Source organism: Thunnus thynnus, chromosome 23 (assembly GCF_963924715.1).
Source record: "Thunnus thynnus chromosome 23, fThuThy2.1, whole genome shotgun sequence".
In the NCBI taxonomy this organism is placed as follows: domain Eukaryota; kingdom Metazoa; phylum Chordata; class Actinopteri; order Scombriformes; family Scombridae; genus Thunnus; species Thunnus thynnus.
The window spans coordinates 12,333,947-12,355,553 of record NC_089539.1 but is presented as its reverse complement, the minus strand read 5'-3'; the positions used below and the strand labels follow the sequence as shown (position 1 = coordinate 12,355,553).

The following is a 21,607-nucleotide window of genomic DNA, read 5'->3' as shown; positions in this document are numbered from 1 at the left end:
CTCAAACTTTTCTCAGCTGTTGAACTGACTGACACTTTAAGTATTTACAGTACACTGCACGCACCTCAACTATTTCTAGCGCTTCTACTTCAACAGAGATTTCAGCTCCTCTCAGCCCTCTACACATCAGCTGACAGTGAAACAAATCATTTTTCTCTCTTCAACTGACAGCTCAAATACTCTAATTGACATTTCAACTGCTTTCATAACAACTGACACTTTAACTATTTACAGTTCACACCCTGAGACTATCTCTGGTGCTTCATCTTCGACTGACATTTCACCTGCTTTCATCTCTCGCTCTTTGAATGATAGTTCAACTTCATTCGGTGCTTAAATACAAAGTGACCACTCAACTGCCTACAGGGCTTAAACTTGAAACACTCCAAAAGACATTTCAAATACTGTCAATGCTTATGAAAACATTTGAAGACATTTTAACCTGTTTACAGAGTTTGTGCTTCCTGTTTGGGCTTCTGAAAATTGCTCTTTAGTTGAACTGCTTGCAACTCTTGGATATATGCAAGGGTACCAGTGTAGACATTACTTTGTTTTAAAAAAAAAAAAGGTCATGGTGTACGTTATCATGTTGCTTAGCAATGTTCCAACAAACTCCCTTCGGCCCTTGATAAAAAAGAGTTTGTGTACAGCATAGAGGGAGATACTTGAGTGAGTGCGTTCTTTTCCATTTCTGTGGGTGTGCTTGACCCTTTGGACACACAGATAGCAGTGTTGAGTGAGCTGGAGGAAGGAAAAGAGAAACCTGCAGCAGAAAGGAGGAAAATTGGTTCTGATGAAAAAAAGAGGCTCATGGGAGCGAAAGGAAAGGATTAGAGGAGAGGAAAAGAAACGAATACCAGTGCTGACGTCAGAAAAGCTCAGACAAGCAAACACGTGATTTTGAAGAAATGTGGCTACTGAAACAGAAACGACATTTATTTTACTTTAACACTGAAAGTGACAAAAGTTTTTCTGCTTATCATTGTGACTACTTTCAGTCATTGTGACTACTTTTTTCTTATTGAAAGAACTACTTTCAACGGGCAAGAAATAATTCTGCAGGGCCAAGCAATGCACACTGTGCCAATACAGTGTGTGTGCGCGCGCCTCTCGTACTCTTTCACCTTCACCTCCCTCTAAAGTCAATAAAAACTTGTGAAGATGCTGCCTCATGAAGCTCACCTCAGCGTTTGGTCCCTAGTTACTCATCTGTGACTGTGTGTGTGTGTGTGTGTGTGTACCCGTATACCCATGAGTGTGTATGTGTCCATGCACGCGTAAAATCTGCTACTGTACACAACTTTTCTCTTTGCCGCTCCTGTTTCACTTCTGTGTTTTGTCCTTACTCTCTTCTGTCTCTTGGGCTCTTCTTTGTGGTGTGAGGCACGTCTGTGTGTGTGTGTGTGTGTGTGTGTGTTAACTGGGGATGTTCATTAGGGACGGCTTGTCCAACTGGGGACAAAAGCCGTGGAAAAAGGCTGATTTTTGGGTCAGTGGTTAAGGTTAGGGTTAGGCTAAGTCTCTAGGAAATGAATGTAATTCTATGTAATGTCCCCAAAAGTAACCATGAGCTGATATGTGTGTGTGTGTGTGTTACATAGACAAAGCTACAGTTGTATTAGTTTGTAGTATTGTCAGTAACTATATGTTTGTAGTAGATATATTTCTTTTCTTGTATCAAATGCCATTTTTGTTTTGATTCATCTGACATTTAATTTAATATCTGTCTGAAAATGAAAGTTGTAGCATGAGTGAAAGCAATATTCATGATCGTTAGCTTCCTGTTTGTTAACATCCTGTACAGCTCACCACTTCAGTTCGTGTTGCATCTTGTACTCTCTGTCCTCGGCTGCTTTCAGTTCATTGTATGCCTGCAGGAGCTGTTGCCTCAGTTCATTGACCTCACTTTCAGGCTCCTCAGAGGTACTCTGCTCCTCTGTTCTCTCCACCTCGGCCTGCAGCTTCTCCAACTCAGCACGATACCTCTTTGCCTCTCCCAAGAGATGGATCTCTGAATCCTGAGTACTGTTGGATGGAACAATGGTTTAAGTGTGCGGTATGCAATGTACAGATACTAACTGCCCGGCAAAAAGCCACATATACAAATCCTGTAACTAGAAATAGTCTAAAGAGTCTTAACTATTGTCTGAATTGGATTGTACCACAAAGACTGTTGTATCATGCGTGTGTAATCATAGCCACTTATCTTTCTGACTCCTAAGCACTGAGCCAATGAATTTCAATGTGCACATTTAGATTTTTTTAGACTCAAGTTAATTTCACTTCTACTTTGTGCTTTGGTAAGGATTTTCAGACTCATTGTTCAATTAAGTTTAGACTTAAGTGTTAAAACTTAAAGGGAAGTACAGCTTGGGGCAGCCAGTTGAAGTGGTTCTAACTTCCTCGTACCACCTCAGCTACATCTTTGCTTTCACCCCTTTTTCTCAAATTAGGATTTCTCGGCTCAATTAACTGAGAAATAACCCCAGTCCAAGCTTCAAAATGTCCCCTCAGAAGCAAGTGGTTGACTGAACTGGATCTGATAAGAAGTCTTTTTCAAGGACACGTCAGTCGGACGGATTCCGGCTGTCACAAGAACTGAACGCAAGTCTGATGTCTCCCCACTTCACTGCTGCGCTGTGCTGTCAGGATCTTTGCAGTCAAAATATAGCTTGAAAATATAACATTAAAAAAATATAACTTTTGCACCAAGGAAAACTTACCTCTTCAGAGTGTTATGGAGTTGCCTGTAGCTGGCTTTCAATGTGGCCACTTTGGTTTTGCTGATTTTGCCCAATGACAACAACTGAGGAGCACAAAAAAGGAATATTACCAATTATATAGACATGAAAAACAGATTGTAAAAAAGATTATTCATAGTTTATGACAACTTCAAGTGTGCGGGATCTGTTTCTGTATGGTAGACAGACTTAACCCACATTTCCAAAATCCTATCAGCATGACTGGTGGCTGGGATTTACTATTTTCCCCTTTGTCAATCATCCACATCTAAAGAGTCCAGCTACAGCCAGACATCCTAAACTTTTTGGCTTTATTCAACTAAGTTGGCTACAAATCTTCCTGCATGGGTTTGCCAGCTCAGGTTTCACTTTGATCTGACCCAGAGCTGCTGCCTGTATAAAAAGCTAAAGATATTGATAGAATATCTCAGACTGTGGAAATCTCTTGTTGCCATTTTCCCGCCACATAGAATATTCAATAAGGCAACACTGCTAGGAACCAGATACAATTCTGACCAGTAAGCAGTTTTGTGTAATATTGTTTAGTGACAAAATTAAGTTCCAGAAGTTGAAAACTAAATCCCTGAAGACTCTGACAGAGTTTAAAATTTCATAATAGTCCAAACTTTTTGACAAAAATTGTTTTGTTTCTGCTGTAATTTGCTCAAATTTCAGTTACTGTTGTAACAAAAAGCTCTTTTATATCTGTCTTGACTTGCCACGACAAAGTGTGATCGAGCACAACAAAGCCCAACTCCCTGATGCCTGAAAATGGGATTTAACCCAAGTTGGTCTGAATAAACTTTTATCGTCACAGCACATATCACAGAATCAGAACACCTTATCCCGATCAGTATAAAAAACAACCTCCCGCTATCTGCAATCGCAAAAGGAGAAGAAAAATTGTTGACAATGGCCCATAAACAACAACTACAGTTCTCCAGATTAAAAAAGGTACCGTTAGCCATGAATGATTTATAAAAAAAGCTGATAAAGATACAGTATGCAGCTGTGAAACCTTGGCGAAAAGACAAAAAAAAAACAGCAAAGAAAAAAGATATCAGGTGAACGGCACTGCAACAAAAAAAAATAATCATCTGTAAGAGTTGTTAAATTTCTCTGTGGTGAGGTAGTTCTGTGTGTGTAACGGTGATAGAAACAGAGGACAGGTGTTCACACTCTTATCTTCAGAGCCAGGTTGGTAGAGCGGGGTGTAATGAGGGATAGCCTTGTCTGTATCAAAGAGCTGCAGGACTGAATATATCTCAGGTCGGACTGTGTAGCAGGTAATCTAATGGCAATGAACACACACAAACACAGACCGATATCTCTTCCCCTGACTTCAAACATTAGGGATAGCCGATTATGTTTTTAGATTCATTCCGTTATATTGTTTATCTGGGTTATTGTCAAATGTGCTCGCAAGTGCCTGTCCGACCACGTTCCAAGGGCTGAAAGGACAGAGATATGAATGTTGTGAATGATGCAGATTAGGGCTCTTGTTAATAAAAATTTATTCAGATGTTTGTGCATTAGCAGTCACCCAAGGTCACATCACTACAAGCAAAACACCTGACTAGTATTACACAATCTGTGCTTAAAATATTTAAAGTATGATTAAGTCTTACAGTACATCTTGAAGTGCTAAGCTGCTCATCTGGTCCTAATTGATCTCTAACGGCAACAATGATACAACATTAGTCATGTAATCTAATATTCACTCCTAAAAAACAGCAAATTACAGGAACCTGTGCAATTATCTCATCTTTCTGAAACAAAAATAGCAATGTGGGGTTAAATGAGACATCAAATCAGGTCAGCGTTGTGTTTTCAGCAACACAGATGCCAATACAGATGCCAAATCAGCGATGCGACAGACATCCTGAGCGTTGCGACAGACATCCTGGCCGTACACAGGACATTTATCCGAGAGAAATAGCCTGAAGCTGTTTCAGGCAGCCTCTCTAATTCTGGTGCCAAGATTTATCTTCAGCAGTAGAGTATTGGAAGCTTTTTATGGCATGGCTGCTTGAGGCTCACATGTGGCGGACCATCTTTGAAGGGAGATAGAGACAATCACTGAAATATATTTATGCAAGCACATACAGTAACTGTCTGTCTACTCCCCCTCCCTCCCACCCACACACACACACACACACACACACACACGCATGCAAATGTGACAGGTCTGTACTGCAGAACAGCACTAAAAACCTTCCAGTCATATGAGTGTGTAGTGCAGCAGGTATGTGTAACAAAGTGAAGCTCTGGGCTTTAATACTCTGCACCCTCAGGGAGAAAAATAATGACCATCGCTAGGAGGCACAGGACTGCATCACCATCTCTCCTTGTGTGTGTGTGTGCGTGTGTGTGTATCTCTGCCATCATGTCCCGATATTGACTGTTTGAATTGGAGCTGAGCCGACAGCCAGAATGAATCACTTTGTAAGGGGATGTTTTGTGCGGTAATATTTTCCTTTCTGGAGTGCTCCTCTATCAGGGCTGAGCGCCACTTCTGGAATGAAATCAATTATATGAAAGTGTGTCACTTCTCTAGAAATATGACATGTGTTGGAGCCATTGGAGCCCCAGAAAAAAAAACGAAATCTAATTAAAGCTGCTCAAGCAGCGATGAATGGGCCCTCGCACCTAACGTGCGTCGGAGGGAGCGGCAGCCATAGTTTTTCTTTTAATTTTCATGATTATCGAACACTGTGTGAATGGGTAAAATATTATTTGCCAGGTGCCAGTATGTGGTGCTGGAGGTGACATATTGGAATTTGTGTATACATTTGATGAACTATGACATGTAGCAATACATTTACCAGAAGGCAGCTGACATGGATATACATTTTTATGAATATTGGACATTGCATGTTGGAGATAAATATCACTACCTGTGTCCACTATGTGGTGCTAGAAAACACGCACCAAATGATTATTATTATTGTACACAAATCAGAGGAAGTTTGTAACATAAGGCTTGCTACCTGTTACCAGTAGGTGGTGCAATGACTATGACTCCGTACTAAAATGTAGAAATCCTCAAGCATGCAAAGCTCTGTGAGTCTTCGAGCACCCCTAGCACCTCAAAAATCCCGGAACTAATTAGGGGGCACTATAAAGCCAATGTGCGGTACAAGACTGTCGCCCAAGCCCAACTGCGATATCAAATCGAAATATTTACTAGTGTGAACATGGGTGCAAGGTTCTGTGAGTTTTTGCGCACTCTTAAGGCTTAAAACGTGTTCGTAAAATGAGAATTGACACACAAGATCCAAAATGACTTCCTGCCAGGTGAAAAAAATTCAAAAGAATTTATTGATGATGAGAACAATGATCCCACTGAATTTCATGAACATCAAGTAACATTTATCCCAACATAGCCCTGCGTTTGGGGGCACTATGGAGCCTGCTGGCCACGCCCGAGCCCAGTCACTACAGAACTTCGCAATTTTCGCCAGTTCTGACATGTGTGCCAATTTTCATGAGTTTTCGAGCATCCCAAGCCCTTAAAAATGCAATGTCGTACAAGAATAACAAAAACAATAGGTTCCTCGCACTTTCGATGCCAGGGAGCGTCGGCCTCCTAATTACGTGACCCATGGTTATGAATCACAAAAGATTCTGTTAGCACACTGAAGTAATAACTATGCCCCAAAAACAAATCATCAGTTCCAAGTTAATGAGCTTACTGTGAGTCTAAGTAGGGTAACATCCAGACTGCAAAAGTCACTGGGTGAGGATCCAACTCCAGAGAATAAACAATTTTAATAGCTTGTATGGCTTCAGACTTTCTATGAGATGCTCCATGAAATTGCATAATGTTTGAATAATGTTTGTGGGAAAATATGAGTAAAATTTGAATCCTGCCAATCTAAAAACCACAAAAAAATGACCACATCATCATCAAATGCAAAAACAACTGCATTGTTGTTGATTAATTATGTGTTTGGTTGTTAAATCTAAACAAAGTGTAAAAACCAATGCAGACTTTAATCTCTGGTTAACCATTGTGCAACTTAACAGCTGCAGATGTAGAATGGAGTAGCGAGGATGAGCCTATTGTCACTCAGAAGACTTAAATTATCCTGTCAGCATACATCCGCCCCGTTCTGTGAGCAAGGCACATAAAGTTCTTCATAACGTCTGCTGAAATGCCAAAACAAGGCTTTGCTGAGTACATTAGCGTCCGATTTAGGAAGCTTGACTTCCTTATAATGTGTTTCTTGTAACAATTTGTGCTGCTAAAATATCCCATTTCCCTTCATTAAAAAACACTAGAACCCAGTCCTAGCATACAGCGGTTAAATGCAAGAGAATCATTAAGCGGCACAAGTAAATAAAGAGCAGCCAGCAGTTTCAATTAATGACTTCCACACTGACAGCAAGTGAGGCGAGTAGAACCACTCTGAGGGAAAAAAAAAAGGATTGTTTTTCAGTGACATGTTGCAGGTGTACCTCGCCTGCTGTTGCTTTAAAATTGCATTTGAATTTCCATATTTTGTTCATGTTAGAGAAGAGAGGCTGTCTAAATCCAGCCTGAAACTTTCACTCCTCTCTCCACACATACAAAAACACCAAAGGACATCATAGCAAATAAATGTAGACCACCATGAAAGTAAAACTAAAATGCAAGCTTTGTTTTCTTAATTAAACTGCTATTTAACTGTCAAAACACATCTAATTTTGACTGGCTTTACTTATTTTAATGTGTGTGCTACATGTGCACTCTGTAGCTGTATTACGTAAAACATAAATATTGGAGTGGAATACGTCAGCAAGTGCTCAATGTCCAAGGACGTGGATCAGGATTAAGGATAAATTTGCAACATCCTTAAGCAAGCCTTGTACATCAGAGACATTTGGAAAAACAACTTGTTAGTGCTAATTCAAACAAATGTTTTCTCATGTGGCTGCTGCCTAATCATGGGTTTTACAGTAATTGCACCCACGTAAGTGACTGGTAGAGCTGCTCATGTGTTTTCAGTAAGGCTTTGGAAACTGAACTGGGTCAGGGGATGAGACTTTTAAATTTTGCGGGAATTGAACCCCCCGAAAACAAAGCGTGAATGAAAAAAAAATGCGTGGAACAAAAAAAAAAAAAAAAAAATGTCAGCTGAGTGAATAGTTCTTATGTACTGAGTCATTTCACTCCTCAGGGAAATGAGCCGACTTCAGAGTGAGGCAGGACGGCATCATGCACCGACTGCAGGCGAAGAACCAACCTTTTCTTTCTCTCTCCCTCTCTCTTTCTCTTTCCCCCCCTACTCATACACATAATCTCCGTCTGCATCTCTCTAGTTTTTCACAGTGCTGCTGATATGGTGTTTTGCATTACGCAATAGTGCTGCCCCTCCCATCCTCATCCTAACTCAGCACCCTCCCTCTCTCTCTCTCTCTCTCTCTCTCTGCCTCTCTCCCTCACTCGTCCTGATATTAATGACACAGCTATCTGAGGCAGCGGCAGTTTCCCTGCGCTCTCTCCCTCCTGCAGGCAGCGCTCATACACACACATACATACATACACACACACAAACACACTTTTAGACCAGTAGGATACTGGACACCCATTCACATACTCCTATACTTACAATCTGCAGCTGCACACACACACACACACACCTATGCATCCTCTTTAAGTTCACATCAGAGGCAGTTGCGGACACTCTTTCACTTTACACACACTTATTTCTCCTTTACAAATCACACGCAGGAAAATGAGGACAATTGTGCTTTGCGTCTGTGCCAGTCTCCTGCTTACAGCCACCTTGGTGCCGCGCACCAGCCGGGCAGCGGACTTCCCCGTGAACTCGCACCAGAAATGGGACGCTAGAGGAGGATACACGTTGGGATCTGAATCTGGTACCCCCGTCTCCTGTCCCATGAAACTAAGACCCTCAGGTCAGTGCGGGAGTTCCGGAGCAGAGGAGGGTGAGGACTGTCCCTACCAGCTCACCCTGCCTCCTCTCACCATCCAGCTGCCCAAGCAGTTCAAGCTGCTGGAGAAGACGATGAAGGAGCTGCAGAGCTTGAAGGAGGTGGTGAACAAGCTGAAGAGCGGGTGCCAGGAGTGCCGCGGTGGACGGGGCAGTGGAGTTTTTGGACAGCAGCAAGCTGACCAGGGACACAAGCAGGTCCCGATAGGTGGACAGGACCTGACAGCACAGGAGGTGCAAGGTGGCTCCAGCCAAGAGCGGAGGGGAGATGGGATGGTCCCTGGTGCTACTGTGGACAGTACAGGACTGTCGCATGGTTCTAATTTTGGGAAAATCACACCAAGCCCGAACAGTATGCAGGATATGCAGGTAAGAGGCACATTTCAGTTTAAAGAGGCAATTTTTTATAAAATCACATTTAAGTGGAAATTTCAGGATTTTACCAAGGAATGAAAGCTATTTTTCTGAAAACACTTAGTTCAGTGCAATGATGAAAATTCCAGGTGGATATTCAGGAAACATTTTTAGAATTTCTCATGACTCAAGTCAGTAATAGTTAAGGGTATGCTGTGTGAGCCCAGTTTAAAATTGGGTAGGCAACAGTCAGATGAGAAGAGAACATGGCATATTTATGTATTTCTATCAAAACCTTGTAACATTTCCAGTAAACCTGCAAAGCTTTGTGAAAATCCTAGTGAAATCTGGTCTAAAACAGATTTAAAATGTGCTTTATAAACACTGTAGAAAAATTGCACCTAAATATGCCCATGTCAAATTTAACCAGCTGGAACGTAAACTGAACAGATGTTTAAAGACCTGGAAAGTCCTACCTGGCACCAATCCACCAGGGAAAATTCCTGGTACTGTAAACAGGGTGGGGAATCAGCATTAGACACCAGCCAAATGGCGGTAAATTTTTGCTCTGTCTGGTAAGCGTGTTGACTCTCACAGCTACTCTGGCAGACGGCCAACCATCACGCAGACTCTTTCTATTCTAAAATTCAAATTGGCTGGTAAAAACGATGAAGGAGGTTGGTGACTTCGGTAATCCACCTGCTTTGTATTCTGTGCACAGAAATAATTTCCTTCCCCCGGCTCTGGCCCTTCCCAGGTGAAGCTGAACAGGATGTCAGCCAGTCTGCGCAACGCCAGGAGCCAGATAACGTCTCTGCAGGGTCGTCTGGAGGGCCTCAACCTGCTCAACATGGACAACGTGCAGGCTATAGTGGACAGGCGGGTGGAGAACATCACTGGAGTGGTCAACAAACTGAGCTCCTGCACGACCCACTGTGCAGCGCAGAACAGCCCTCAGTGTGAGCGTGCTTTTACTAAGATTTTTTCTCCAACTATTTTTATTCCATTTTCTTATAGTGTCCTTTGAAATTCTCTCTCCATCATCTCAGCTGCTTGTATAGAGTATTTCTTTTTTTGGCTGAAAACCTTTTGTGTTTTCTATTGTATGTGTAGAATATTCTATTCTGTTCCATCTTTGCTATTTCAAAGATACCTCTCCTCTTCTCTTCTCCTCTCATGTATCTTATTTGCTGTAATCTCTCTGAGCTTGATCAAAAAGTCCCTTCTCTATTCTCTTCTCTTCTGTTCCCTTTAACTCAGCACAGATGAAAACAGCACATACACACACACACACAAAAACACAATGCATCCAGCGGTTTAGGTCGTTGTGAGGTGAATTTTCTGGCTTAGGATCCATCCAATCATGCCTAAGTGGACATGGCGAATTTTAATCACTACAAACAACCCAAGTCTGGGTGGTCACCTTCACCCAGCAGGGCTTTTCTTTCTGGGAAATGGGAAATGAAATCTTCCAGGGTGACAATGACCTTGCTGACAAAACGCAGTGGTTCTGTTGCAACATGCCTCCTCCCTTACCAACATGAACAACACTGTGTGTTTTGTTGAGATTTATGTAATCATGAGAGAAGGGATTTTCCATCACCTTTAATACAAAAGGGTGCTCAAGATGAATCAATATGGCAAATGTTTGTAGTGAAAGCACTGTGCCAAATTTTTTTTTTTTTTAAAAGCTGCCCATGTTCACTCTATATGAGCCTCAGCCTCAGTGTAGCTACAGCAAAAAAAAAAACACCCCCATAGCAGAATAGTTTTAGGTTGAGATCATGTTGTACATGAGTGAAGCAATATGAAAACTACGGTCAAAGTGAGAATTCAAATGACCTCTTATATAACTAATTCAAGTGCCCTGGCATTTCACTACTCTCCATATGCACAAACTCAAAAAAGGGGAGGAGGGAGTTAAAGATGGACACATACTTGGCGTCTTTACTTCTAGATAGCATGAACATTTAAAACATAGGCTTAAAAAGGCAACAGGTTCATACGGAGACTATTAGGGGTTATGGAGAGTGTAATCTCATGATGGAGGCTGAAAAAAAACGTATCAATGGGGACTGCAAACTAGCTAAGCATAACAAACATTCCACTTTACACTGATGCATAAGCTTATGCGGATGATGGCACAGTTGAAATGCGGGCCACTTTTCAGTCTGAAACGGAATTTTATCCCGATATTGCATGAGTGAAAGAGAATGTGACACTGTATTGGGGCTTTTATGTGGAAAACAGATGTGAGCTTAGTTCTAAGTAGATTAGCTGGGACAGTGGTGTGAAGGGAATCCCAGATTTTTCTCTTCTTGCCTCTTTCTCCTTCAAATTCCACATCAATCCCGTCCTCTTTCCCCCATCACACATTTATCTAGAGTGCATCTGTACTTCATCTCTCACAGTAAGTCCTCCATTCTGTTTAACAGTTCCCCCCCCTCTCTTTTGCTGTAACTTTTTCTGCCTCCCTCTCTGTTTAATCCCCTTTCCCAGTGCCTTCTCTCCATTTCTGTCTGCCTTTCCCCCTACCTCTCTCTTCCTCTTGAGGTCATGCTCTTGAGTGCTCATTCCTGCATAAAACAACTAATTCTTATTATCCCTTGCCAACAACACAAGAAGTAATGTAGGCGGCTTTCCTAACATTAGTCACGGATGGCAGATGAGGTCAGTAACACTTGTCTTTGTACATCAATCTGTCATGTCAAGCTCAAGAAGCAGCCGATTATTCTGGTGCAAGTTAGGAAATTGTGCCTGATGGTGTCTGAATTGAATCCAAAAGAAACAGACAAGTCACAGCTGTTGTTACCATGGCAATAGACCAAAACCTGATACGACTTCTTTCCCAACATGGGCATGAATAATGTCTTAATTGTTGTTTTAATCAAGTGATATTTGTTTTTTTAAAAAGAAATTTAGAACTGATAGATTTTTTGGAAAGCTTTCCTTATTCTTATATAAACACCAATCCTATCCAAATTTAGCACTTAGTGACAATACTTCTATGCTACATTAATATGGTCCTTCACTTGTTAACACTACTCCTAGTAATAAAAAGGACTTTTAGTGAAAAACATGTTTTCCGGTTGTTTTGACAAAGTCAAAAGTGCTTTGTGAAGCAATTCATGGTTACATGGTTCCCTTGAGTGCTGAATAAACTATCCAGCTGCCAAATTGTAAGTCACAGAATAATTGTTATAGGTTTTTAAAAAGGGAAAAGCCCTGATGATATTTTCACGAAGAAAATTCCACTTCTGCTTTCAACCAATGCAAAACACAGACTTGTAAGGGGACCACATCATCTGAAAACCTTATCAAGATGTGTATGTTGTGTGTTTGTATCTATATAGAAGCTGTGGTGATTGGCAAGCATTGGCAAGCAGATGTGAAATTCTCACAAGTGTGCAGGGATTTAGAAACCAACCATACAGGACTGGTACAGCTCATTAGACTACACTAACTACACAGTTACATTTATACCCTGTGGTTTAGAAAAAGGCATCTAAGGACACTCTAAAAGTACATTTTCTAGTTTTTTTCACCATTTTTCCCCCCCAAATTATTGTACATACAAATAATATTGGAAAAAAAATATACCCAGACATTATAATCTAATACAGAATTGCAATTTCAACATCAAGTAGCTTTGTTTAGATGCTTTGATCACTTGCAGCTCACAGTGTAAGCATTTATTTCACCCTCTTTGTCAATGTCCATGTCTGCTGCCAGCACTAACCTTCACTTTCACTCCTGCAAGACGTATCGGGGCCTCGAGGTGAATGGACAGAGATTCATGTAGCTGTTCAGCTACATTAACTCATTTATAAACAAAAAGAATAGATGCCTAGTCCTCTGTTGTCAGGAACTGCTTGTCTGCGATATAGTAACACACAACTTCCTAAAGGAAGAGTGTTGCTTTTTGATGAGTTATTTTCTGTCAAAACTGACAGCAGTAAGCTGTTTTTGTGGGCAGAGGCTATCCTATCACTTTGGAAACACATTTCCTTTCATCACAGGTGCTAATCTTACATGAGGACTGGTTGTCACGAGGCACACCATTCTGTGATAACAGACATCTTCCTTTTATGCTGATAATTTATCTAGCTGCAGTAGGTCAAAACAGGCACTGTGGTATTCAAGCAGGTGGTTGTCAGTCAGTCAGTCTGTCATCTGACTCATCAGCCTATAAGAGAGCAGGCTGCCACTTATGGAATCAGTCAAAACAATCAGCCAGATATAAACGGTTAATTTGACTCAACAGTCAGACAGCCAATCAGCCACCAGTCATTTTGACTTCAGTTAAGTGACTGATATTAGAGTTATTTAGGTCAGGCACAGAGCCAGAGGTAGTGAGATGAGAGAGATGGTTCTTGTCTGTCTAGGGACACTGGCTGCCCAGGAAAGACAGATTGGGACAGACAAGGGGGGGGGAGGATGGGGAGGAGGAGGTGGAGGAGGTGAAGTGGAGAAACTACACAGCCGCACACTTAAAGTGAAGGAGACAGTGAAAGAATTTACAGGTCAATACTCTCAATGCCAAGAGCAGACAGAACTGTTAACGTGACAAGGATAAATTTTGACCTCACACTCTACTCTCACTTCTTTCCATAGGGAGTGATCTACCATTTGCAGCCATTTTGCACCTGAAGGATTCCGTGTAATTTGACAGGAAAATTGCTTTAGAGTCAAAGCAACCGACACAGTGTGCACCATCAAGCAAGCAAACATACGGCTAACTTTGCGCTAATGGTACCAAGAAGTACCATGAGTCTTGAAAATTTCTCCACTCCACTCCACAGACACTATTCAGTCTAGACTTCCCCTCCCTATAGCTCAAGAAACCTGATGTCCGGCCCTCTGTACTCAGCATGGGTCTCCCTTATTCTTTCTCTATTATAATCTACCAAACCACTAAAAAGATTTAACAGCACAACAAGACTGTATCAGCAATGGAGTGCGTCAAACAAACTCAGGAGGGGTCCCACATGCTGCCTGCCCAGTGTCAGGATGATTTAGGCCCCAGGTGCCGAACGTGCAGGGAGGGGGTACGCCTCTCTAATCCAGTTTTACACTTTCCCACGTTTTGACAAGTCTGTTCCTTTCATTTCCCAAATGCTAACTGGCAGAGGCTTTCGGACCCTGGTTTGGGTTGGGTCAATACACAACAGAGCTCTATACAGCTGCATGCAGTGCAACACGGGGGACTGGAGAAAGCGTTGGAGTAATAAGTGGGTAGAAAGAAATGGGGGGGGGGGAGCTCAGAAAGTATTGGAGCTGGATAAAATGGGCTTGTGGTGCAAGCACAGAGGAAGGTCACTGACTTATCCTCTTGACAGTGGCCTTTGTCCTTGGAGTCCTGATTCTCAACATGATTTCCAGAATAGAGGACACATTGTTGAGAAGCAGGTATTCAGTGATAAACACGTGACTGTTGTAGATATCTCATGTTTTGTGCTAAACTTTAGTTTTGGTTCACATGAGGAACTGTTTTGTTAAGTTATGGGAAAACGCCTTGTAACAGGTTTGCTTAAGAATACCGTGAACTGTTTTGTGTTTGAATACACTGCCCCAGAAATTAATGCAGGAATGAAAACTTCCACGGTGGTTAAAGCCGAATTTCCCCACTAACTTATCTCATTTTCTTTCCCTTTCTTCAGCCTTCATCAGCCTTGGGGGCTGTTTCTATTACAGTCTCTTGGCTGGGTAGAGAGACAGAGACACAGAGAGATAGACAGACAGAGAGACAGACAGACAGAGACAGAGAGACAGAAAGCGAGAGAGAGAAAGCCAGCCACAAAGTAAAAGATTATTGAATATCATTCTGTGACATCCCCTTACAAACACCCTCTCTTCTTTTCCCCCTTTCTCCCTGTCTCCCAGCAGTCATCTTAGCCCCTCGGGACTGTTCAGACTACAATGTGCTGCAGACGAGGAAGAACGGTGTGTATCGCGTGACCCCTGATCCCCGGAACGGGACATTTGAGGTATTCTGTGACATGGAGTCCTTTGGAGGTGGATGGACGGTCATACAGCAACGACTCAATGGGTCTGTCAGCTTCAACCGCACCTGGACAGAATATAAGGCGGGCTTCGGAAACCCCAGGTATTGGACATCAATCTCTCCTGGGTTCCTCTCTAAACATGTTTTATTGTCTTCCTCATACAAGATGGGGACATAAAACATCTGCTGGAAACTAAAGCCTGTAAATGCTCGGATGTTGCTTAGAGGGTTGCATAGACAACCAGTTATAACTGACTGGTATTTCTGGGTCTTATCTGTGTAAAATAGTGGAGATGACTGGGTAATGTATGGATTTATAAGGAGGTTAGTGAAAGTCAAAGTTGAGTGAAAAAAAAACAAAAAAATCCTGCCATTTGGTATACAAGATAAGAGGGTTGAATTCAATTACCACCACAGAGAGGTTATATCAGAGTTTCATCTGTTCATGTAAAGGGCAGATGTCATGCGCCACTGAAAAACTTTAAATTGGATTTTGAAAAAAGCAGCACTGTAGACAGGAGTCAGTGCAAAAAAGTCGGGCAATTTTATATATATACATACAGATATAGACTAATAAAATGCAGGCAAAAACAAAATGTTCAACAAAAACAATTCAAAATTGAAGAGTGAAAAGACTCAACAGCCAAAACTTGCAGCCTCGCAAGAAACTGCGATCTTCTCTGCCATTACATTACAAATAGACTAGTGACTGGCCTTTTACCCTCTCTAGTTGGCACCTACCATCTGCTCAGTTAACCGCGGGGTGAGTTATACTGATGCAAAGCTTCCCACGAATACACAAGAAGAAACAGAGCATTAATTCAGGATTCCTCTGTTACTGCTGACATTCGCAATTCATCAACAGGCACCCATGCACGCCCGTGAGTGTGCCAACTTTAACAGAATTTAATTTGCTACAGAATAGTTTTATCCCTCCTTCCACCATTTGAGAGTGCCCAGTCACTCTTGTTTAGTGGGCCTAACAATACACACCTGCTCTCACTATCACTGATTGTTCACCACCTGTTTTTACTACATGACTGAATGTCATGTGTAAAACAACTAAATAAACATAAGCATCCCACAACAGGGATGGTAATTTTAACAGATTAGAAACTTTGTGGGCTGAAATTAATGATTTAAGGCAATAAAAAAAAGTTAATGTTGGAAGACGCGGGGAAGCAGCCATTTCACAGTGACAGTGTTTTAACACAGCACCTCCACTATAACTGGGTTCAAAATTCAGTTCAGTTTCTCTCATCTCCTCTCTGCGCCTGTAGGAATGAGTTTTATATGGGAAATAACCATGGTTACCAGTTGATAGCCAAACCTACAGATCTAGTATAACCTCCCACTGAAAGGATTTCTCCTCTCGTCCTACATTTATTGTCTCATACTCTCCCCTAGCATCTCCTCCTTTCATCTCCTCCCCTGTGGGGATATATAAATTCAGTTAGAGTAACTGTATCCCATTTTCTAATCAAGTGAACAAGTATATGAGCCTGTTTATAATCTATCTCTCATTCCATTTCGCTCCAATCCGACCCTCTTCCTCTATCACCACCTTCTCCTCTGCTGTAGAGGTGAGTTCTGGCTGGGCAATGACCATATCCATCTGCTGACAAAAGGCAAAGACATGGTCCTGCGTATCGAGCTGGAGGACTTTGAGGGTGTCCGGGAGTATGCAAAGTACGACCAGTTCTACGTGGCCAATGAGTTTCTCCGCTACCGGCTGTCTGTCAGTGGATACAGGTATATTCGTTTCTGAGTGTGCATGCGAGTATGATCAAATATTTATAGTATGGTGCTACTGCATGTTGAATTTGAACATTACATTGAATATATTAATGTGTCACTGTAGCGGGACTGCTGGGAACGCCATCAGTTTCAACAAGCACTTCAACCACGACCAGAAATTCTTCTCCACGCCTGACCGCGACAACGACATGTACCCCTCTGGAAACTGCGGCGCCTACTACAGCTCCGGCTGGTGGTTTGATGCCTGCATGTCAGCCAACCTCAACGGGAAGTACTACCACAAAAGGTACAAGGGAGTCCGGAACGGGATCTTCTGGGGAACATGGCACAACATGTCGACAGAGTACTACCCCACCAACTACAGGCAGGCCTTCAAAACTGTCAAAATGATGATACGGCCCAAGAATTACGCTCCTTAAGAGGACAGGTAAATATTCATGATTGTAGAGAGATGGACAGATAAACATAAACACAGACAGTAGACTCAGACACACATGCACATAGTCATGCATTTGCACACATTTACACATGCATACGTGTACACAGAAAAAGACTATAAGCCCTATAGACAGTTTGAATGCAGTAATAATGAAAATAATTGTGAGAAAACTTTAACAGTGCTATTGCTTTTTCCACTGTAGTGAGTGCGGCCTTCAAAATGTTGAATTTAAATGATCACAATAAAGGACAATGGACTATGAACAATGACGGACTATAAAAAAAAATCCACACATGCAATGTAAAGGCCAGCCTCCTGCAGTGGCCATAATATTATACGGAGGGTTACTATGAGAGATTTTTCACTGTTTTTCTGTCATTTCTCCACTTTCTGTCCTGCTGCCTCCTGCTATAAAACCAACTGAGACAGAGCACAGCACACAGTGGTAGTAAAAACTAATGAGCTATCATTTCTCTGCTCTAAGTGGTTTCATAATTAACAGCAGCCACTCAAGTGGGGTATACGAGAGCTGATGATACAGTTTTGAGTGGGTCTGAAATTTATTGTGAAAGACTTCATTGCTGGGGTCACAGTCAAAAAAATGTATAGGTAGTCATACATGTACACATGTTTTGGGCCGGAGTGCACAAGTAATGGCTTCTGTGTTGTTTATTTAATTAAATTAATTATACTCAGACACTTTGGTAATGTATCATCATCCTATAAAATATAAAATATCCCTGCATAAATATGCAACCTGAGATAAATTTCTATTGGGTCGTACCCAAGTGTGTTGAGCATTATTGATGCTTTCCTAAATTCTACCTGACAGCAGCGAGGAAGCAGGACACTGCTGCAAAAAAAAAAAAAAAAAAACTCCAATTGTTTTTCCACCCATAGCTCTGGGTGCACTGGACTACTGCACATCTCTTGATGCCATACACAGAGGAAAAAAAAAAAAAAAAAAAAAAACTCTCTCTGACTCACCACTTGTACAATACTGCTACCTAATGTTAAAAAACTGTATTGCATCATTTAATCCATTCTATACACACTGTGAATGGGAAGGATGGGGAAAGAAATGTTTCACTTTAAGGACGTGTACAGTATTTATTTTACTTTGTGGAGGTATGATAGCTTTTATATAATAGATAGGTCATGCAGTACCAGGTCTGATGATTGTTGATATTTGAGCAATGATAAAGACTGTGCATTATTGTGACCATTCATAGTAATTATGTGTGTATTTGGAGCTTTGTGTGTGTGTGTGTACAATATTGATCTTTTCTATCATTCATATTCAACTGTCATGCCAAATGATGCACTTTTTATATTGAAAAAAAAAGAATAAAGTTCCAACTACATGGCTGTGTACATTGCAGTGTTTTGGCCCTTTTTAAAATCATACTGATGCCTGCTCATCTTTAAAAGCATCTTCTGTATTTGAAGCACCTTACAATGAATGTATACAAAACTGTATACATGTCTCGCATACAAAGTAATACGATAATCACACACTCTGAACTTTATGCCACTAAGGTCTACAATCCAGGGTTATTTGATGCCAGTAAAATAGAGGGACAAACTGCCTGCCCATAATAAATGGGTTAATGAGGTGTACATGTAATTCAATAGAAGAATGAGATTCATATCATGCTTACATAAATTCCCAACTTGTGACTTATTGTCTGTTTACTGTATATGATGATTAAATTAATAAAAAAAAACATTCATGCTCATCCACATGGCAGTTTCAAGCTCCCAGTATTCATTTGTATTTGGTTGTAAGGCACACAATTCATCTACAATACCAATTTCTAATCAAGAAAACAGTTTTCCTGGAAAATAGTATAATAAATAGTGAGAGTTTTTTCCTTTTTATTACACAAGCCTTTGTTGATTGAAGATAGAAACATCAGATCACAATAGACTCTATAATCGTTTGAAAGCATTCATAATCTTCTCTTGTATGTTTTAAGCAGGTAGAGTAAATACTACCACTGCAATTTCTAAATATGACATTTTCCTTTCCGATGAAACCTCTAAAATGCCACCAAGAAGCCTCGTGCTCCTGCACAAGATATATGATTATTTAACAGCCTGGGAAAACACTTGACATTTATGAGTCTTACCTCATCCAGGCACTGGAATGCAGGACTAGCAGAAACATCAGTACCAACAGAGGGCAGCTCCTCTATGAGTGAAGCCTTAGGTGCAATGGCCACTAGAGGGGTGTCCCCCTCCATTCCCTCCTCCTCCTCCTCGTCCTCCTGATCATCTGCCTCCACTTCTTCTCTGCTGGGAGGTCTGCTGGCCTGCTGCTCCTCGGGTAGACTCATACTGATACAAAACAGAGAGATACTGTTTGCACAACAGATAATCTAATGGACTAATAGACAGATAGTTGACGGATGGAGCAAAGAGAGACAGCAGGGGTAGAAAGACCTTTTCAGTAGATAGGATGTGTGATAAAATGGTACTACTCAAAACAGAGGTAATAAATGATAAGGTTTGGCCTAATGTCAGTTTTAGCTGATGGTAGATTACAGCTGTGTCTAGCAACCCTCCCATCCCCATCGAAAATGAAAATTAGGATAAATTTTGTTTTTATTAATCTCTCACCCAAAATAACCTGATTTCTCGTTTACATTTAAGAAGTTCAGGTTAAATTAGCTCACTTCAAAAAGCCAACAATAACCAGGTTAGCTGATTAGCTATAATTACACGCGATTAGATTAGATTAAGCTCTCTGGATATGGTATAATATGCATACATACGGTTGAAATATCTGCTGAAGACGCTAAAAACATCGCCCATTCATACAACCTACGCAGAAGCTAACGAGTTAACATTTACGCTAACACTTGGTTAGTTAGCTAAATGATAAGTGGTTCTAGTGTCAGTGTTTGTCTCCTAAACAAAGAAACAAACACATCTGTGAAACTGTCCTACCTTTTAAAAACCTTCAGTCTTCTCTCGTCTTTCAAGACTTCCTACGTTTATCCTGCAAAACAGCAAAAATAAACGTCACAACCAACTTAAAAACTGCTAAAGTGAGCAAAACCCAATCACAGATTTCTCTCCGATTGGTTGAATGGCGTGTTGTGGTTGCCATAGCAACCACGCCTTACGTCCTCAGTAAAGCCAAGAATAAATATTTATTTTCACATTGTTTATGTATATGTTTATATTTATATTTAGCTTTTTAAAGTTACTCAGTTAATAATATACAGAAATGTAAAGGTTTTAAACATGTTTACTCACACAGGCCAAAATCATATTTTACACTTGCAGTGATTGTCCAGCAGATGGCGGGAAATAATAATTTACTGCAGGTTTTACAGCAGATAATCATCATCATGCATTGGACGTTTTCAATGCTTTCAGTGAAAGCACTTAAATGAAACTGGGTTCAACTGACCTTAATCCAGGGTAAAAAATGATGGTGATGGTGATGCAATGCTGCTGTTCTGTTATAAGCTTGTTTCTCACAATGCACTCTGGGAGCTGGCATGGCCCATTACCTTACTCTCTCCCTGGAACAGCTGCCATACATCCATGACAGCTGCAGAGATGGGTTATCTCAGTAATGTATATGCACACGCTCTCTCTCACGCTCTCTCTCTGCGCCTCTGTGTGTGCACAAAATCTGTATGAACATAGTGTTAACATTAGGTAGTAAAAGTAGACTTTAACATGACATAACTCCTAAAACACTACTCAGGGGTCAGCTGAATAGTGTAAAGAATGACTTTTAACCCTCTCCTTAATCGTACAGTCACTGCATCTCAGGCACTGAAGCTCTGTGTATGATGAACTGTGGGAGACAATTTTAGATTGTGTGTTCCTCTGTGGTATGTTCCTGATTCACCTTTGTGGTTAACTCACTGTCATACAAATAACTTCCTCCTCAAAGGTTGTTTTCAGTGTTACTTAACTCTTGTACAAAATTTCACAAAACCATATAGTTTAACATGCTGTCAGGTTGGGTACCTTTTAATTGGACCAGGAAGAAAGGTATGTATATTTGTCTTTATTTAAACTCAAACATGACAATGATGTTAAGCAAGAAAGAAGACAATCAATTGAAACAAACATATAGATACAATTAATAAATAAAGTAACAACAAAATCAGTTAAAACAGATACAAAGAGAAGTCAAAAGATTTGAGATTGTGGCTTTAAAATGATTAAGAGTTACTGATGAATTCATTTTTAAAGTGCTTTGTAGTGTGTTCCAGGTGGACGGTGCAAAGAAGCCAAAAGCAGTTCTTTCAAGCTCTGTATGAACACAAGGGACATAGAGCATAAGCCAGTCATTAGTCCTAGTTTAATGTGGTCCAGTGGACCAAACTAGTATGGAAGTAATATA

At 41.0% G+C, this 21,607-nt stretch overlaps 2 protein-coding genes across 3 annotated transcripts in view; one reads left to right on the top strand and one right to left on the bottom strand.

The window, feature by feature from the left end:
• ccdc146 (coiled-coil domain containing 146) overlaps nt 1–20,340 on the bottom strand; it is a 48,681-nt gene extending 28,341 nt beyond the window's left edge. For both annotated transcript variants that reach the window (XM_067582405.1, XM_067582406.1), the window contains exons 1-4: nt 20,188–20,340; nt 19,368–19,575; nt 2,724–2,806; nt 1,810–2,025 (exon numbers count right to left, since the gene is read on the bottom strand). In XM_067582405.1, the coding sequence (XP_067438506.1) occupies nt 1,810–2,025; nt 2,724–2,806; nt 19,368–19,574 (506 nt within the window). In that variant the 5' untranslated portion in view covers nt 19,575; nt 20,188–20,340. The remainder of the gene's footprint in view (nt 1–1,809; nt 2,026–2,723; nt 2,807–19,367; nt 19,576–20,187) is intronic.
• fgl2a (fibrinogen-like 2a) lies at nt 8,193–18,609 on the top strand. Its single transcript, XM_067582407.1, has 5 exons — nt 8,193–9,049; nt 9,792–9,993; nt 14,921–15,140; nt 16,620–16,790; nt 16,900–18,609. Exons 1-5 carry the CDS (start codon nt 8,462–8,464, stop codon nt 17,213–17,215), a joined length of 1,497 nt encoding a protein of 498 aa, XP_067438508.1. The 5' UTR covers nt 8,193–8,461; the 3' UTR covers nt 17,216–18,609.
• Nucleotides 20,341–21,607: the final 1,267 nt, after the last annotated feature.